General features: G+C 29.7%; 1 protein-coding gene across 2 annotated transcripts; it reads left to right on the top strand.

Annotated features, from left to right (window-relative positions):
• Window positions 1-926: 926 nt before the first annotated feature.
• On the top strand, window positions 927-19,814 carry LOC105329383 (kinesin-like protein KIF28). 2 transcript variants are annotated; one of them, XM_066082546.1, is made up of 16 exons: window positions 927-999; window positions 1,666-1,726; window positions 3,306-3,476; window positions 4,582-4,604; window positions 4,965-4,991; window positions 10,062-10,167; window positions 10,267-10,342; window positions 10,432-10,560; window positions 13,270-13,415; window positions 14,409-14,557; window positions 14,761-14,856; window positions 15,213-15,422; window positions 17,126-17,203; window positions 17,468-17,605; window positions 18,803-18,910; window positions 19,545-19,814. In XM_066082546.1, the coding sequence occupies exons 1-16, from the start codon at window positions 955-957 to the stop codon at window positions 19,644-19,646; spliced, it is 1,665 nt and encodes a 554-aa protein (XP_065938618.1). In that variant the 5' UTR covers window positions 927-954; the 3' UTR covers window positions 19,647-19,814. The 2 variants fall into 2 exon arrangements, with proteins under 2 accessions (XP_065938618.1, XP_065938619.1); XM_066082547.1 differs by lacking the exons at window positions 927-999; window positions 1,666-1,726; window positions 3,306-3,476; window positions 4,582-4,604; window positions 4,965-4,991 and adding an exon at window positions 5,916-5,996.
• The last annotated feature ends 304 nt before the right edge of the window (window positions 19,815-20,118 follow it).

Here is a 20,118-nt window from a genome sequence, read left to right as displayed (position 1 = left end):
AAAATCAATATCAAAAAAGTTGTTCTTTTTATAACACGTCCGTTATACTCCACGGTAGAAGATTTCTCCAGATCAAAATTGCCAAAACTCAGCACGGATAGCAGACTTGACTAAATAGTTCGTCAATAAATCTCATCTGTGTGATTAGCGGTAGCCAATCGGATTTGACATTTACCAGTCATGGTTTCGCGACATGCATTTCTCAAATAATATTTTATTTTTTTGTTTGCGTATTGATTATGTTCAGTATAAATATTTTTTAAGCCACTTTAAAAAAACCCATACATGTATATTATGTAAACAGAGTATCAAATATGATTTTAAAAAACTAATTGCCTTCATCAATTTAAATTTAACTGTTTAAACAGAAGCATTGCACAGTTTAGGGTTCGTAAATATGAAATTGTTGTACATGTAATAAGTTCAATTCTTTGAAGCAAATATCGATATACTATAAGTGGAAAAATGAAAGAATATTAAATGAATATATAACAATGAGAAGTCGATCTATTCATTATGGCTATGAATTTATTTTTTAGAAATTAAGAATCATTTTGATGTTTGCCGGGGATAGAAAATCATTTTAGAAATTCATGGAGTACAATGTACATATATAAAGACAAACGCATTGACACCATATTGTTTAAAGTTTAAAGCACTCCTGATATTACTATAATAATAAGATAAAATGAATAATCGTAAACTATGATAAAAATAACTTACCCCATATAGCATTGTTGATTATGTGCAGATACCCGATGAGCTACCCTCCCTCGTGTCATTATGACCACGCCCATAGGATATCTGCATATAACCAACACTATTGTATGGGGTAGCTACTACTGAAAGCTGAAAAGGTTTACACAATTATTTAAACTACAACGTATTATCATAATACTGTGTTTCTTCTTTTGTAAAAATAAAGCACACATATACAGGAACTCAAACCTTACGATGCTTTTGAAAGATTCTCTTGGAGGGAATAGCAAAACAGTCATGGTGAGAATACAGAGATATATGTAAATAATTATGTATATATTCAAAGTTAACAATTTGATTACCACTTATGTCTTATAATCCCACCCGTGTGTTGCAAATTTGTTAATTTATGTAAATTGATGCAATAGTTGAGTCGTTGAGAATCTTAAAATAATAGGAAGTTCTTAATCTCTCTTGAATTGGTGTAGCTTTTTTTATTTATTTGTTTTTTGTTTGACTTCCCACAGAGCGCTTCATTCGTGTCTTGTACGCTAAATGAAAACTATTTTTTCTAATTGAATTTTGATTTGTACACAAGTATATACAATAATGTAGTGTCAAACTATCACTGACTGTACTGCCAAATATAGTCTTATTTATACAAGGAGAATACTTACTTGAGTTTATTAAAAATTAACATTTTCTTTCCTTCTTTTTTATTACAAGTTTGTTAATGTGAGATAAGAAATAAAACCGACTTCATTTTCAACCGCTTGTTGATTAGTTTTTAGTCAAAAAGTCAATGTTATTTAAAATAAATTATTTTGCAACCCTATATTTAGTATTAATTTTTTTTTGGGGGGGGGGGGGGGTATTTGAAAAAATTGTCACCATTTTACATGGATAGAAAAAACAATGTTTCCTTGCATACAATGTCTTTATTATTTTATTGTTTAATTTGTAAAGGTTGCAACAGTTAGCCCATTAGACTTACACTTAGAAGAAACAAAAAGCACTCTCCAGTATGGTATACGTTAAATTTTATTATCTTTATAAAACGTTTTTTATGCAGATATGTAAATAACAGAGATTGGCAACTGATCGAAATCTCGCGAAATCATGCGGTCCCTATTGTAAAGTGTTCCGAGTTTAAAATCAGTATATCTTTCTTATAAACGTTCATATCGAAATATAAACTGCTAAAATATATTGTCAAAACATTAAAAATATTATATCTTCATGAGTTTATGTCATATATAAACTATATTAAAATAGGAATTTTAGAAGGCAGTAAGCTACCCGTCGTCCGAGATTTCGCCGATGTTTTATAGCTGCCCAATATACATTTTTATATATAAATCTTATTTTTTAATTTTTTATTTCAAAAATGTCTAAAACCATTAAAACAATATACTTTTGGTTTAAGATCATTATCTCCATATACTAAAATATTCTGTGGCTTCATCAATAATCGTTGAATACCAATTTTCGTGGATTTCGTTGTTTAGTTGATCCAAGAAATTAATTTTTTTTAACAGTTTGTATTGATAAGGTCATTGGCCACGAATTTAAGCATCCTTGAAACTGTGATTTTCACTTTATCCACGAAAATTGATGCCCTTGAATATTAATGAAACCAAAGTAGTTCTCAAACTATGGTTTGTCCCGTACCAATTTTCAACAACAAAAAATGTCAATGGCGGAGTTTCCAATATCTGTTATTTATGTCTCTTGTTTATGTTAATTATTCTTATGTATATGTATCAGAGGCTTTTTTTTAGTATGCTTAGCTTTATAAATTAAAATGTGAATTTCAATTTATTAAATATTAAATATTTTCATATTCATAAAATGTGAATTTAATATTTATTTTATCTAATAATAATTCACTTCATGATTAAGACTTTTGTCAGCAAGTTTAAAGCAAGTTACTCAGGTAAGCAATGTGTAAAGTTATATTATACAGCATAATGGGAATTTGCGAGAAAAAAATGCCTAGAGCTGAAATTTATTATGCCTACCTAACACTCTTGCGAAGTTTTGTTTTATTAAGCAGGTGTTTAGAGATTTTTTGGAATTCAGTAAGATTTTTATGTATTACACTCTCAAAGCATTAAAGTGTACATCTACAATAAATATATTGTGGTTACAGAATGCACCACTCAACATTTTTGATACTTATTTTAAAAATAGTTCAGTTCAATCATTTAAATAGCTAATGAAAATACATTTATAAACTTCAATGTTCCCTTGTTTATGACATTAATTGATATTTATCTTGAATTAAAACATTAGTTATTCATTGATACAACATTGTTGGGTTTTTTTTTTACAATGGGAAATATCAATGTTAACGTAATATATATATATATATATATATATATATATATATATATATATATATATATATATATATATATATATATATATATATATATATATATATATATATATATAAATTAATACGATAATTTTGACCATAAAAGGTAAAGGTGGTTATAAGACACTTTCTATTCAAATCCGTAACAAAAAAGCACTTAAAAGATTACCTAAAGTATTCAAGTAAAAGTGGAAAATAAATTTATTGATCAGCAATTTTTTTTCAGCTTTTGAAGCTAGCAGAATTAAAAATAGATGCGAGAAAAACAAATTTGAAGCCTCGCTTAGCCCCGAGGTAGAAGCACTGATTGGTCAGCTTGATGTCACCAAAGCCCAACTGAATAAAGTCACCAAGGAAAAACTAGAAAATGACGACATAATTAAACAATTAAAGTCAGGTAAAACATTTAACACACCTAAATCTTAAACAATTTATGAAAATAGAATAATGATGATTTGGTTGTAAAATGAGTTATTCATATCACATCAATTCTTTATTTCTTTAAGCTTTACAGCTTATCAGTATAACATATGTATAACATGAGGTGGTAGTGTATTTACAGGAGAACGTGTGCACGTACAGATAATAACATTTACTGTTACATATACAGGTTGAGAAAACAAAAGAGTACAATTATGTAATACAGTTGTCTCTTAATAACATACTTTTTGAGATGAATTTGCCAAGATTACAGAGATCTTTAACATTGTCAGTATTAAAAAGTTTAATTAATTTAAACATACAAGGTTTTTTTATAATAATATTCTTTCATGTATAATCTGCGCAACTATATCGGATACATTATATTAAGTTTCTAGAGGTTAAACTCGCTATATTTTCATTCAGTGTATATTTCCCCTTATGTTTGCATTGAAAATCGTTGACGTTCAGTTTTTAATAACACACTTCAAACCTGAACGTATGGAGACAATTAAACATCACCACGCGTTTGCATAGATTAATATTGTTATATTTAGAAATAAAGTTCAAAATCATATAACCAATTGAATGTATGCTTTTAAAAAATAAGCAACATCTAATTGATCTCACCAAAGAGTTTTTATCCGAAAAATTAAAACTAAATTATGTGTTTTGTGGCTCTTCCATCTATATTCATACACCTTACAAAAATTCTATAAAATAGCTTTAAAGCAATGTTACACAGATAAACTTCAAAATAAACAGAAATATAAGTATTGCTTATTTTTGGACATCGTCGATCTTATAACACACCAGCTCTGGCACATAGATTATCATACCTCACTAACCCGCTGTATTCAGGTTGTCTGCACGACCCGCTGTAATATAGGATCAAAGGAAACAAGAACTATTCATTTATTGCTTAAAATATTACATATGAAATCTGTATCTGTTTAACTTTGCTACCTTACATAAATCAAATACCTATACATTCACGATCCATACAGACAAATTTAACGATTATATGTGATGTTTAATGATTTTGTTGATATTTTCATCAAATCTGGTTTATTTTGTTGTAGAGATAGAGAGACTTAGAAGAGAGGTATTTCCATGTATCTATTCATTGTAATTTCAACAATAATCTAAGTGCTTTAATCTGATGAAAAAAAAGATATACGTATACAATATACATTTGTTTTCTTCTTACTTTTATAGACTAGATTTAATTTTATTGTGAATCCTTTTCATCAATTTTATATGTTTTGTTTTCTTTAATGTTTTCTTCCATACAATGTAAACTAAAAAGAGTATCAAAAATAAAGGAACCTTCACAAATGTTTTTTATATTAATCTATTTTATACATAATTCTTGTTCATCATTTCATTGATTTATATTAAAATGCATTTGATGCAATAGATTTATTTTCACGGGATCTATTTTACGATGCATAATTAATTACAGTTGCAAGAAACACTCAACGGCAGTAAGGTAAGTACCTTTAAAAATATTGTTATATCATCCATTTTAAAACAATACTTCTGGGCCGGTTTAAAATGAATGCGACATTGCTTTTTTTCTTTTACTGGCGTCAACCATAAATCAAAGTACTGAAGCACTGACGGGAGTTGATTTTATCGATTATTATTCATTTTAAAACCAACGATATGTTATTCTGCATGGCAAGTAGATTCCAATCTTAATCTGAATAATTCATATTTTTATAATATGAATTTTTGGACTTTTCCGACAAGAATTCCGAGAAAACCCCATAAGAATCATAAAAATATTTCTTGAAAATGATATGGAGCCACGCAATATTGGACTTTATTCTTGTTCAACCAGACGCTCGGCTGTCGTTGTTAATCTCCGGCAAGCGGTCACGTGATAGCTTGATGACATGACCTCTAAAATAGAATGACTCTCTGCTTGTCGGATATTTACAAAGACAGCCGACTGTCGGGTTGACTGAGACTATCTTGAACTCTGGCGTAGGAATACATACTACTTAAAAAAAATATCTAAACTGTTCGTATCATTTAAAATCTGACTATTTTGAAGGTTTTTATAAATACGTTGCTTTGAAAAGGAGTGCTTCTACATACATTACATCAAAAAAAGCAAATATTTTCAAGAACTAGATCTTGTTAGCGTGATGGTTTGTGCTTAGGTCCAAACACTGTTTCACTTTTGGTTTTGGAGAGTAACTGCATAGGAGAAAATTAAAATCATCCCCCCCCCAAAAAAAAACCCAAAAAAACCCAAAAAAAAAACACTTTAAGAAAACAAATTTCTGTATAAAATTTCATTTATTATTATTTTTATTATTATCATTATTATTTTGTTTATCTTTTTTCTTTTATTAAAAAAATGATGTTAAAGTTGTACATCATAAATTAAAAAAATAATATTCCAATCACTAATAATTTCTTAAGATAGTAAACAAATTACCATTAGATGTTATTTTCTTCCACATTTCAAAACATCATTTGTAAGGTAAGACTTATTTTTAGTTTCTGTATAAAGTATCTATCCGACAAAATCTCATCATCTACATTTTATTTTATATCTGTAAATTGTAAAACATATAAAACATAACAGATTGTTCAACATGATTCCATAATATTATTATCGTTATAAAAACCTAGGACTATAATTTTCCATTTTATTGTGAGACGCCGAACATTCCAAATTGTTGTCTTTATTAACCATTTCACAACAAACTAACAGATGCTGTGTATCCTCGACTAACTTACATGCATTACATGCATTACATCGCGGATTTAACTATAAGCTACTCTATTCTATTTTAAACACAACAATGAGAGAGAGAGAGAGAGAGAGAGAGAGAGAGAGAAAGAGAGAGAGAGAGAGAGCAAACAGACAGGCAGGCATCTGAATCTGTCTTATTGCGAGATCGCCTGGTCCAACCAAGTTACAGTCTATAAGTCTAATTGAAGTACTAAAATATTTAAGAAGAATTGTACACTTATTCTTACAACAATAATTTAAATGGTAGAACATATTTAGGTAGAAATAGGTTCAAGCAGGTTTTTTTTATAAAAAAAAAATTAATGCACCATAGTTTTCAAAATAGCATTTTATGTCCCTAAGAAAATAAATAGAGATGTGATTATTTTATACCCCTTAAATGGTAGCATCAATGATACATTTAAACCCAGCATGAACCTCTTAATCTAAAAATGCTGGGACAAGTTGCCAAATAGCGAACTATGTTAAAGAATAACATTTTTGCTTTGATTTCAAAAATTAGAGTAGAAATGAGTGTCATATTCAGAAGTTAAATATTGTCCCCAAGCCCTTTGAAATAAACTATATCACCAGAATTACCTTGTAAAATCTGGTTAAAGAATAAGTCTGACAAAATCAGTTGGTATTCGATAAAGTCAATTCATGGCTAAAAGACTTCTCCAAAAATAAAAATAAAATAAATGTTTGTCTAGCTAGATAATTTTTGTTGTAAACATTGTTAATCATATTGCAGAGAGAAAGCACTGCCTGTTGGCATTCACCATAAACCATTCATGTAATAATATTATTTTATGCAAATACTAACTACTGACATTCAGCTTTAGACATTTTTTTTTAATTTTTTGTTCGATAACAATGCTTTAGAAAAAAATATCTAGTGATAAACTAAAAAAACTTCATTCAGCTGATGTGATCAAATAATATTAAGGCATGTACATGTAGTACTGGCTGTAAAATTCACTTTTAGACATCTTTTAATAATATTACTGTCTGCAGCATATGCTTTCCATAAACGGTAAATATATATAAATTGTCAAAAAAAAAAAAAAAAAAAAAAAAAAAAAAAAATTAGACGCAATGTCTTCAAGGGAAATCTTTCTTGAATTCATATTGTGTGTATTTTGTCAATATTATTTTATAATGCACGATTATATCTGAAGCAAATTGATTAAAGCATAGCATTAAGGAATTTTTTTGGTTATAATTTTTCCCTTAAGTAATTATCCATAGAAAATAACGTATTTGCACTGAATTTTCCATTCATAGTCTAGCATACTTCGTGACTGGAATTTGACCTGATACAAAATACTGATAGGTTTTACAAAAAGCTTAGATAGCATAGAGAATTAATGAAACACTTATGTAAGGTTATATATTTTTAGCTCGTCTGAGTCGAAAGCTCAAGTGAGCTAAGTTTTCTTCTGATAACAAAGTGTCCGTTGTCTGTCGTAGTCGTTCTAGTCGTCATTGTAAACTTTTCGCATTTTCGTCTTTTCCTACAAAATCATCTCTATATTGTTGTGATTCTAGTTTATTCAAATCATGATGGCGCCACAACGGGGGTCCAACATTTTACATATTTGTAAAGTGTAAACCTTTGTTGCTCAGGTGGGCAATTTAACCCCTTGATATCTCATTTTGTGATATGTTGGTGTTTTTAAAACAACCGTTTAAAGCTGTTGAAAAATTTTGGTTTCTAGTATATAAGTCTTAGAAAAATCAGTTTTATGCAGGAAAAATATGTTTATTATTTGGCCAATGACATACAAACCACTTATAAAAATGAGTTTTGGAGATCAAGATATACCAGACTAATTCTTTATAAGGCAAAACTTCAAAGGGTTATGTATCTTATTCTATTTCAGCACACACCGTTTTTAACTTTGAATACCTAACCAGAGAATTTTCTAAAATCAGCATTTGTTTTTCATTTAAAAGTAAGGATTTCACCGTGGAAACAGTTTCCATAGTTCTGACACATTTCTGTTACAGTGATAAAGGCATTAGGTCGCTATTCCTAAAAAATATAAGCGTGGAAAATCATCCTGGTTTGTAGCCGTTTGTTGTTTTTGATTTAAGATGAAAATAATGTGTTTGCCTTAGTAAAATAGAGTGATATGTCTGTCAATGCGTTGATTATAATAGCTCTTTAACTTGTTGCGTGACAACATTTTTCATTCAAGTGTCTTCATCGATCAAGTGAATAAGGTTATAAAATGTCACACGAGTTCACGCCAGGTAAACAATAGTCGTTTATAATTAGGAAAGAATTGGTAGATGTTACATGTAACATTGTACCTCTACGAAACGTTTAGTTTTATATCTTGCATAGGATCTTTTTATTTTTGGTAAAAATGGTATTCTATATAGGTACATTATCAAAGATTAAGTGTATGCAAAAAAAAAATAAAACAAGAATTGATTTATATTCTGAGTAATACAATTTTGTATTTACTAGTATTAAAATAAATAAAAATTACTTTTTTGAACAAATAGACAACTGTATATATTTTTTTTTAACAAAAGTAATCATTGCATATGATTTATTCCTTCATTCTCATCAAACATATCTTTAACAAAAAGGATACCAACTTTTCTCCAATTTCAAACACAATAATCTTTCCTTTAAAACTAACAAAAAAAAAAACAAAAAAAAAAAAACAAACAACAAAAATTTCTATTGAATTTAAACAATGTATTACACAATATAAATTCTGAAAGAAGTACAATATCTATTTTCTATTTTTACATTGATACATGTAAGGGGCATATAAGACCTCATAATAATAGAAGGCAAACATATTATTTTACAAATTTTCGTATTTATCACATAAATAAGATAAACAGATTTTTTTTATCTCATGTAACATGCAATTGAAGCTGTTACATGTTATGCTGCGTATACTTGTTATCTTGCCGAACGTCTCCTGATACTTTTAGAGGTATTTCTAAAGGATTAACTACCCAAATTAAACAAATCTTTCCTTCTGATGAAATCGTTCTAAATTCCATGAAGAAGAATAAAAAAACGACTTGGAATTATTTTCTCTCTTAGTCATTACCAAACATTTCTGAAATGTCAAGGTGTTTTATCAATCAATGTTTGAATGTTTTAGCGCTTTTTAAATGAAAATGAAGTTATGAAACGTTCAAATAAGTCCTTCGAGATCGAATGACACTCTTTAAGTGTGATAAAAAACCCCTCAAATTTGACTTTCATTTGTTGATTTATCCAGGATGGGACGAAAAGACATATAGTTCTGAATTCTATATTGTGTATTTTTCATCCTGTATTCAGCATTGATTTTGCAGATGTAGACAGATTAATATTAAAAGAAAATCCCAATCGTTTGCAGTTCTACTAGGTACATCATTTTACATTTGGTCCCTGATCACTCTATAAATTAAAAAAAACGACAATAACAAACTGTCAATCATCTCAAAATCCATAAAACAATTACGTCGAGAAACAATCGGCTGGAAAATTGCTTCTTGACCTATTAAACCCGAGCGATTACGCAAATGTTTATGAAAACAATCAACGTCATTCCCATGAATATGTATAGTGCATAGTCTTCATAATATTTTTTGAACTTATTCTATTCTTTTCTTATCCTGGAATAGGGACCAATTGACACAATTAATTGGATATTTTCATTGTTTGTCTCATCAGCCATCAGCAAATTAGATATTTGGTAGCACAATACATTTAACTATATATCTGAGTGGACACTTATGGATGTCTAGTTGTGTTCATCTAAGTATTTCAATTTATATAAGGTTAATCAGGAGCTGACTCCAACTGTTGATGAACGAGTTTCAACAGTTCCACACTTGCTGAATTTGAATGAGGATCACATGTTGTCTAAATTGGTTCGAGTCTATATCAAGCAAGGTATGATGTAAAGACTTGATGTAAACATTTTTAAAAAATAGTGAGAACATTTAAAATTCTAATGCACTTACAATATTTTCCAAATATTTCGTTCCATAGATCAACATATCATTGTCGGAGGAAAAATGACAGATGAAATGGACAGAAAGGAAGTCATACACGTGAACGCTATTGGGTATGACAATCTTTTATTCAAACTTTCTTTGGCTGAATATTTTTTCTATCCAATTTTTTTAAAAATGATTTAAACAAATAATTTTGCAGCAAAATTGGACAAATCAGTAATACAGAAGGACTAGTGTTCTTACAAACATTTAGAAAGAACGTAGTTGCTGTAAATGGTATCAGAATCGGTTTAGAACAGAAAGATGAACGTTTAAAAAATGGAGACAGGTAAACATTGAATACTTCATATGTGCCCAAGAATGAATAACTGTAGAAGCACATATTTTCGTTGGGTTGAAATTTTGTTGCTTTTAAACCAAATACAATTTCGCTGGCATTTAATTTTGTGATAACATAATGCCTAAAGTGCATTGCGTATCACCTATGTAAAACATTATGTACGCTTGCCCTTCAACAATAATTTGCACATTTTGTGTTACATGTATATTATACCATTAAATGATTTATTCCTGACGTTGTCGTGTCGATAACTGCCTTTAGGTGAGTAGACAAATTGAATAACGCGTGTTAGCGCGTTATGATAATGTGTCTGCTCACCTGACGGCAGTTATTGACACGACGATGTAAAAAATAAATCATTTGATGCTTATATTTACATTCCTTTACTGATGAAATCAATTATTTACTCAAATAAATCGATTTAAATTGCAGATAACGAAGGGAATAAATTAGTAACAGCAAGAACAGCTGTTTTATTAAGCCGGTTTAAACTGGTATCTAATATCTAATAGACTGTTGAGATGAGATCGACGAGCATGAAAATATAATCCTTGAAAAATAACTGATAAAATTTTGATTTTAATAATAAAGTCAACTTTTTTGTTGAATAACTGTAAAACATAGTGTTTTGACAACATTTATGAAATATATATTTTCACTGATAACATAGAAATCACTGTTTGAGAACTACTTATGTAAATTAATTGTAAATTCATACGTGAATAGGTGTTGCATTTAGAGGCATTTAAACATCACGGAAGCAAGAACTTTAACCAGCAGTCTGTAGAATATTGTTCATTACTTAAACAATCAAAGTACTGAAGAACTGACGGGAGTTGATTTTGTCGATGTTTATTTATTTTAAAATCAATGATATGTTATTTTGCATGACAAGTACATGTATACGTAGTTTGTAATTTGAATTACGCATATTTTTATAATATGAATTTTTGAACTTTTTCGACTAGAATGTCGAGAAACCTCCATATGAATCTAGCTGCAGAACTGTAGCTCTCCGGGAAAAATAATATTGACAGACCGGAGAGCTACAGGGCCACCCATTGAAAAAATTGTATATTAATTGCGCAGAAAAACGTGCGCTAGTTTTCTACTAATTTACCGTATTTATACGCAAATTCTGTGAAAACAATTAGTACCATTAAATTCTTCATGCAATTTACTACTGATATCGTCTCTTCACTTGCCTCGGATAGTCTTTTAAGCACCATCACCAGTCCCGTAAATTCATGTGGTGTACTTTGTTTACATGTAAAAATGGCGACTCTTGATCTCGATGTAAATTCAACATACTTGATTTTCCGAGGTCGGTAGCGTGTTTCGGAGAAAGTCTGAGGCAAATAAAGAGGCGATATCAGTAGTAAATTGCATGATGAATTTAATGGTACTAATTATTTTCACAGAATTGGCGTATAAATAAGGTGAATTAGTCGAAAACTAGCGCACGTTTTTCTGCGCAATAAATATACAATTTTTTCAATGGGTGGCCCTGTAGCTCTCTGGTCTGTGAATATTTTTTTCCCGGAGAGCTACAGTTCTGCAGCTACATATGAATCATGTTAATTTACATTTAAAGATAAAATTAATTCAATCAAACTATGTATCAGTGGTAGAAATATTTCACGAAAATTGTATGGATCCAAGCAATATTGAACTCTAGTCTCGTAAAACCAAACGCTCGGCTGACACCGTAAATCTCCGACAAGGGTTTACGGAGACAGCCGAGCGTCGAGTTGACCGATACTATATTGAACTCTGGCGTAGGAATACATACGACTACAAAACATATTTAAATTGTTCGTACCATTTAAAATCTGACTATTTTTAAGGTATTTGTAAATAAGTTTCCTTGAAAAACAATGCTTTAGCATACATTACATCGAATTCATCAATTATTTTCAAGAACTAAGTCTTGTCAGGAGCAATGATTTGTGCTGAGGTCCAAACACTGTTTCACTTTCGGTTTGTCCGAGTGACTGCATAGGAGCGTTGATTAAAAATCAACTCTCAAAAATTGATGCTAGGATTCCGTGTTTTGCAATATTTTTTGCGATATGTTTGGGTACATGATGCAGTTTTCTATGCAATTGGTATTAGAAAGATGAAATATTTCCCCGAGAAGTTGACGAGTATTTGTTTCATTTAGGGAATCAAAGTATTCTGGTTGTTAGTGTTTTTTTAAACTGTTTCTATTTTAATTAATATAGTCATTGTGAAATAAAATAATCAAGGTAATATTGTTCATTTTATTGTTTCTTAAGGAATATTCGTCATTCCTTGACAAAACACAAAGGTGACTGATACTTGTACATGTTAACGATTTAATTGCATACCTTTTTATCTAAATAAATACAATCCATTATTTTTACAATTATTAATTAACTATCTTAAAAAGACACTTCTTTGTTGGATACTTCAATTGAACCTCGTGCATGCATATGAACATACTTAAGAATGTTTTTCTTTGACGATTAAAAAAGGACAAAATAACACAAATAAGAAGTGGCCTTATAGGAAGAAAACGTTTTCAAAGTCGCCACACTTGTTTTACAAATGTGATGCTTATATTTTAAACTTGAATCTATAAGGTCATCGATATAATATCAATGTTTTAAATAAATAAAAACTGTGTTTTACTTGAAGGTTTTTTTTTTAATTTAATATGTATATTTTTCGCAGGTTAATGTTTGGCAGTCTGCGCTCGCTTTGGATTTATGTAGATCCAACATCTAAGCAATCAAATCAAAATTTAGACACTATTACATATGAATTTGCAGAGGATGAAATCATTTTACAAACAAACACAGAGGAGACTATCCCTGCAGGTAGGAAAACAATCAAATGGATTATAAAGTGATCCTGGCATGATCATAATATAAACCTTTCGGATGTATCCAATAAAATATCAAACGGAAGTTCTGGGAAGGTGACCAAATGAGATAACTATTCCATTCAGTTTTATTTCGTATCACTAAGATATCGTTTTTGTATCGTTCAGGCAACTTTTATTGTATCGGCGCTTTATCTTTAATATTAACCAATATCGATTATTAGCATCCCCCTTTTTTGAAACAATTAGCAACTAATAACATGCCATTTTTGGGAAGCGTGATTTTTTGACTATATTAAACCGTCTTTTTAAGTAATGTGATATTGTTTTCTGCAAATAAGATCTATGGTGTAAACTCTATGTCCTAACCATATGATAAACCAAGCTTAGAAAGTTCGATGTGTTAAAGTCCATAGGCTACATGTAGCAGCAACTGTTTCCAACTTACTGATATCCATTTATACATATTTAAATTGGACAACACTACCATTTCGTTAGCGCACAAATATTAAAAAAGTACAGTATTTTGATATTTGAACCTGCATATATATAATATGTATTAGGTGTTTTAAATAAATAAATAGCATGAACCTACGTTCAATATTGATGCATTTCTACTATTCTTTTTTCTAAGTGTATGGGACTGGGGGTGGCTTTTCGCTAGCGACAAACAAATCCAGATAGCTATTAACAAACTTTTTATGTTATAGGGTAAAGTATTGCTTCTTGTATTTTTTTAAATTATTAATTTTTTTTTTAACTTTAATTATTTTTTCTGATACTATTTCAAGTACTAATAAATAAATTGTCAATCAAAGTTGTGGCCATGCTCCACCCTCTTTTTTCAGTCAAGCTTGTTGTTGTTTAAAAATATTAAATGTTGAAACAAACAAACCCACATAATCTTTTACGTGTATTTGTAATTTATTTGACTAAATTTTATCATACTTTCCTCAAAGTATTAAATTCTATCAAAATTTGATTTTAGACAGCATTGCACTGAGACGGAAGATAATCAAACGGGGCGAGGAAGTGAGAGAGGCTAACTTTAAAGCTGTCTTATCAAACAAGCCATTGGTGTTTAGTCTAGCACTAACAGCAGCATATTTCTTAGGCATTAATGACGAATCCAACGTAGTAAATATCTATCTATCTATCTATCTATCTATCTATCTATCTATCTATCTATCTATCTATCTATCTATCTATCTATCTATCTATCTATCTATCTATCTATCTATCTATCTATCATGATATGCCTGTTTTTAAACTAAAAAAACCCACATGCACCTGTGGGTGGCGTTCTTTGTTTTCAATCAACAAAGATGTTACTCATGCAGGTCATTATAAAGGTATGGAACAGGAGCAATGACTGCAGATATATTTGGAATGAAGATAAGTTCCTCCGAAAAATGGATTATATCTATGAATTCAAGGTAAGCAAATATATCAATCTAGCTATCTTACAACTGACAAGGTTTTCAAATAATTACTTTGTTTATTAAGCATACAAACAAAAAGTCATCTCAACTATAAAGCTGCAGCTTTTTCTCTTTGCGCTGTTCCTTTTCATTATTTTTTACCCATTTCTACAAAACGGTGATTTCTGAATCAATCTTTACTAATCTGTAATTTTTTTTTTCAATTTTTGTAACCATTTTCCGTTAAGATGGTCATCGTGTACACTTTTGAAAGTCAAATGCGCTTGATTAAATTCAAAATGCACCGGTGTACACTGATAAACACCCATTTGATTTAAATCAAGTCCCCCCAAATTATATTATTTTTACAGATTGATGGCGAAAACGACACTGATCCTTTTGACATATCAACAGATGATATGTTCACACCAGTCGGGATTTCTTTTGTTGATATCAATGACTTAGGGAACGCAAAAGACATTCCTCAACGTAACTCAAATATGTATGATGAATGTGCCAACAAAATAGGACAACTTAAGACGTCCTTCAAGATTAAAGGAATGACAAAAGCATCAGAATTGGTAAGAATAATTCAAGCTTTGAAAAATGTCTATTTGTTAACGTAAAATATACATGTTTTTGAAAGAAAATGGGAATCTTATTTTTTTAATGTGACATAGAATCGTCCAGACGATAAATGATTTTAATCAATTGATTCTAAGAAAGATTTTGAATTTGAATAAACATTTTTCTGTGGTTTGCGTTGTCAATTGTTTAACATTTATCTCTGTCTTTACATGGACTAGGTGACTAATTCAACAAAAAAGTAAACTTAAAGGCACCTTGGATCAAGTGATTTTAATTTTGTTAATTTAAAGAACAATGTCCTGAAAAAGTTGTAAATACGCTTGGTGGAAATGTACACTAGTTACCTGGTATATACGCTTAAAACCGCGTAAAATACCTTGACGGAAAGCAGAACTTTAAGGTGGTTAATCAATCGCGGATTTAGTACATGTACCCACACGTATCGTTTGACTAAAGAAAACGCATACTAGTACCATACTACATGTACCAGTGCAATTAAGCTCCTTAAAAGCATTCTCATTAAAAACCCAAGAGAAACAAAAAGAAATAGTTCAGTTTACAGTCATCTTAGATACAGCACTGCGCCAGAAAAATTTAAATGTTTCAATGTGTAATATAACAAGGTATACTGTACGATGTATACAATACCCAAATTTGCTAAATACGTGACCCTTAAAAGGTCATGACCCCGATTTTGACCAAATTATATTCTTCTGTTTTATTATTCATAATGCTTTAGGCATACATTTCTAATAGTCAAATGTAATTAGAGAGTCGGTCGTAGAGTTACAATGCTTGCAGTTCTTTGTCATGTAAACAAGGATCGTGCCTTGGTTTTGTTTACACAGGTTCAATATACCAGTTAAAAATCTTTTTCAAGCTGTTTTGTCTAGCTTCATTTTTATTCATTTTAGGCATCAACAAACAGTTTCTAATGTTTAACAGATTCAATATAAGTAAAAAAACCTGGGATTTTCATATTAGGAACTTAAACGAAAGCTATGTTTATGTAGAAACAAATTGTAAGCTCTGTAACTTGCTTATAACTCAACGAATGATAGTAATATTCTTGTTGCCTAACAAAAATGCTTTACTAGAGCATTGTAAACATTAAAATTAAAAAAACACAGAGATTTAACCAAAATCGTGACCATGCCCCTTTTACTATTAAAAAAAGACTGAAAAAGCAATAGCAAAAAAAAGCAAGCACCCCCCCCCCCGAAAAAAAATCCTCACAAAAATCAAAAGATTGCCTCAGTTTCTTGCTTAACAGAACTAAACTTATTAAAATTTCTCTATAAATGTAATTGTTAAGTAAAACCCGGATAAAGTTTAGTCATGGGAAATATTTAATTTTTTTCGCTACATCTGGTATTTGGTATTTCTGTACGACAAATTTGTAATAATAGGTGTAGCAAATTTGTACTAAACACGAATTCTGGTCCATAACTACGACAATTTTCAAAAACAGAATTAAAAAACCCAACCTTGAAAAAAAAAATAAACCGTAAATTTGAAGATTGTTAAAAAATAAAAGTATTAGAATATATTTGACGTCATTTTAATACTATTATTTTTATGTTCTACTAAACAATTTGATATTTAAAAAAATACATGATGAACAATACCATAAAAAATTATATATATTAAAGAGCTTTTTGAATAATATCAATACAGTTTTAAGTTTTTGTTTTAGATTGGAAGTAAGATTACAATTACAGTATGCATTGAATCCACTTCATTCGTTGAAAGCCTGAAAGGAAAATATTCAAAGGTAAAATGAATAACAAACATGTTTTTATTTTAAAACATTTACTGTCACATTAAAATATAAAATACATATATAGTGAATAACTTTGTTTGCAAATTCGTAAGCGTGGAGAGGAATTTATAACCTTTTATTTCTTCAATTGAAACTGCCATATTCATTGGGATGATATTCTGTGAATCAGTCGTATTCATCATACAATGTAATTAAAAATTTTAAATGCATAATCTCGCAAGGTATTATAATCAATAATGTTACATATTTTTTAAGGTAAAATGTTCGTTTTGTTTACCAAACATTAATTGTGATAAGGAAGACACAGAGGAATTGGAGACTGTTGATTCGGCTGGAGAGGCGCCAATTTTCAATTTTCAAAAACAATGGGAGATAACAGAAGTAACTAATGAGGTATCTGAGGGTTTATGTTAAAATAAAATTAAAACCTTTTGCACATTAAAACACGGTTTGTATTTACATTTTACACAGTTTAGTTCTGCAAACTTTGTTTGATCACTAAAATATAGTTTGTTCAACCATTTAAACATTATGGAATCTGCCAGGCATGATTGCATATCAAATATTCATAAAACAATAAGTTGAAGTTGATAGCTAAAGTAAGTCAATTTTACCACCTAAACTAGAAGTTCACTCGTGAACAATAAACAATAAACTGTTAATACAAACAAATACATGCCTATATTTATTTGTAATGTACACAATATTATATAACAAATGAACAACAAATTGTTACAAAGCCAACATTGAAGACTTGCGGTTTTTTCCCTGTACAACACATTTTTCATCTTATATAAAAATGCATTTAAGTAAAGTCCTACTTTTAAACATTCAACTAGATGTATTTTCAATTTCATAATTTTCATACACATTATTAAACAACTAAACTTGACTGATTAGAAATAAGTATAAACCAAGTGGACCTGATTAAAATCCAATAATCACTTTCGTGCTTATTTCTTAACGCACATAAAATAAAAAAAAATGTCTTACATCAGACTTCATTCTTGTTCGTTGCTTATTGACATTGTTTACCAAGAATAAGAAAGAAAAAAAAATAGTGTTGTCTTACTCGGAACATGCCAATCTTATCATTCTTTTATGATAAAAAGAGCTAGGGATTATTATCATACGATTTTTTTCTAATTTTGATATAATGATGAACCTCAAACTAGTCTGACCATTTTTAAAACAATTGATATGTTGAATTGAATCTTTCAAATAAAAATGAAAATAATGATTTTAAATAAGAATAAGTAATTATAAGGGATATTTAAAAAACTGAATTAGTTAAACAAGCAAGAAATTGCTACAAATTTTATTTGCTTGAATCCTATAAAACTCTGTCCATCTTTTTTTTTATTATCACTTTCAAACTATAAAATCTCGAAGGGTGAGTCTCTGCCATTTAGTGTACTGAAATGTGGATAAAAGGTAATTAAAATGAGGCTAAACTGCATAGCTTTTCCATTTAGTCATTTTTCCATATTGCTCAGTCAACATTTAGAATGGCAGAGTTTTATTCTGTGCAACACCGTTCTATTTTAAAAATCACGTTTGCCGTCATCTAGCAGTTTTCATTACTTACAGCACATCAATTTCTTCCAACAAAGACTTATAGTGCGTCTGTGGGGAATACCAAGACCGACTGATTTATTCATAGAACGCGGGGACTTGGCGGAAGTGGTTGCAATATTAGTAAGTAACTCTAGCATGACCAAAAGGTTTCATTGAAATGCCCCTAAAGTATAATTCTTTTTTGCATAAAACAAAGATTTTTTTCAAGGGATTAATTCTTGCATCTAATGTATTTTAAAAAATGATAAAATGACTTATGATTACGGTAACATATTTTCGTCTTCCGAAATATGTTATTTAAACCCCAAATATTAAAAACACCAAGCAATATTTGTTTTACAAACAAAATAACAAAGTTACTTGAAAAGAATGATTATTCTTAAGCTCAAAAGAAACAGTTGTTAGTGGACCTGAGATATACTGTATTCAGGGTTATTTTCACCCTGTGTAATGTTTGCCCTTCTCTACTTGCAAGCAGTTTCGCCCGTCTTAAATTCGCACAGACACAAATGTGTTTAAAAAAGGATAGTTTGAGACATTGGAATTCGCCCACTGACAACGAGGGCGAAAGGGGCGAAAATAAAACGGGATCGAATATTTCCCTATAAACAGGATTTTATTAAATTCAAAAAGTTTGGAATTTTTAAAGAGTCGATTAGCACAAAGCACCAGAAATAACAACTTAATTATAATTTTGGTTGATAAAACTGTTGTCTAAAAAAAATACAGACAGTAACGACAGCTTGCTTTTTAGGAAGAAAAAGACGAAATCATTGAGAAGTTAAGGAAAGAAAGAGATGAGTTGAAGGCAACAGTGAAGAGATTGACAAGAAATCGTTCTGGGAGACAAAACTAGAGAAACCTGTTTCAGATTTTAAAAAGATGTAGAGGACATCAATACGAATTCATACTGCAAATTTGTGAAATCTCGTAAAAAATTGTATAGTAGATTTGGTAACGAAATAGTTTTGTGATAATATATTAACCCTTAGAAGTCATAGAAATCAGTATAGGTTTACAAAAATACATGAGGCTATTTGTGCGTAATATACGTTCACATGCATACGCCTTGGTTAAACATGTACATACCATTAATTATCGCCGGATAGAAATGATCAGACTGAGTATATTTACAGTGTATTGGTGTTAAGGAAGCATTTGGAATCGAGGTTATACAGGTAGTTTCGCGAAATAACAATTCCTAGTTATTATATATCTATTTTATTTAGAAGTCAAAACTTAGACCAAAAACAAATGTAAAAATATGTCATAGATTATATTGCATAACGTAGATTCACACATTGATGGCGCCATGACTTAAAGTTGAA

This window comes from Magallana gigas, chromosome 4, assembly GCF_963853765.1.
Source record: "Magallana gigas chromosome 4, xbMagGiga1.1, whole genome shotgun sequence".
Lineage (NCBI taxonomy): Eukaryota > Metazoa > Mollusca > Bivalvia > Ostreida > Ostreidae > Magallana > Magallana gigas.
The sequence above is the reverse complement of the archived record's forward strand: the minus strand, read 5'-3'. Positions and strand labels throughout refer to the sequence as shown.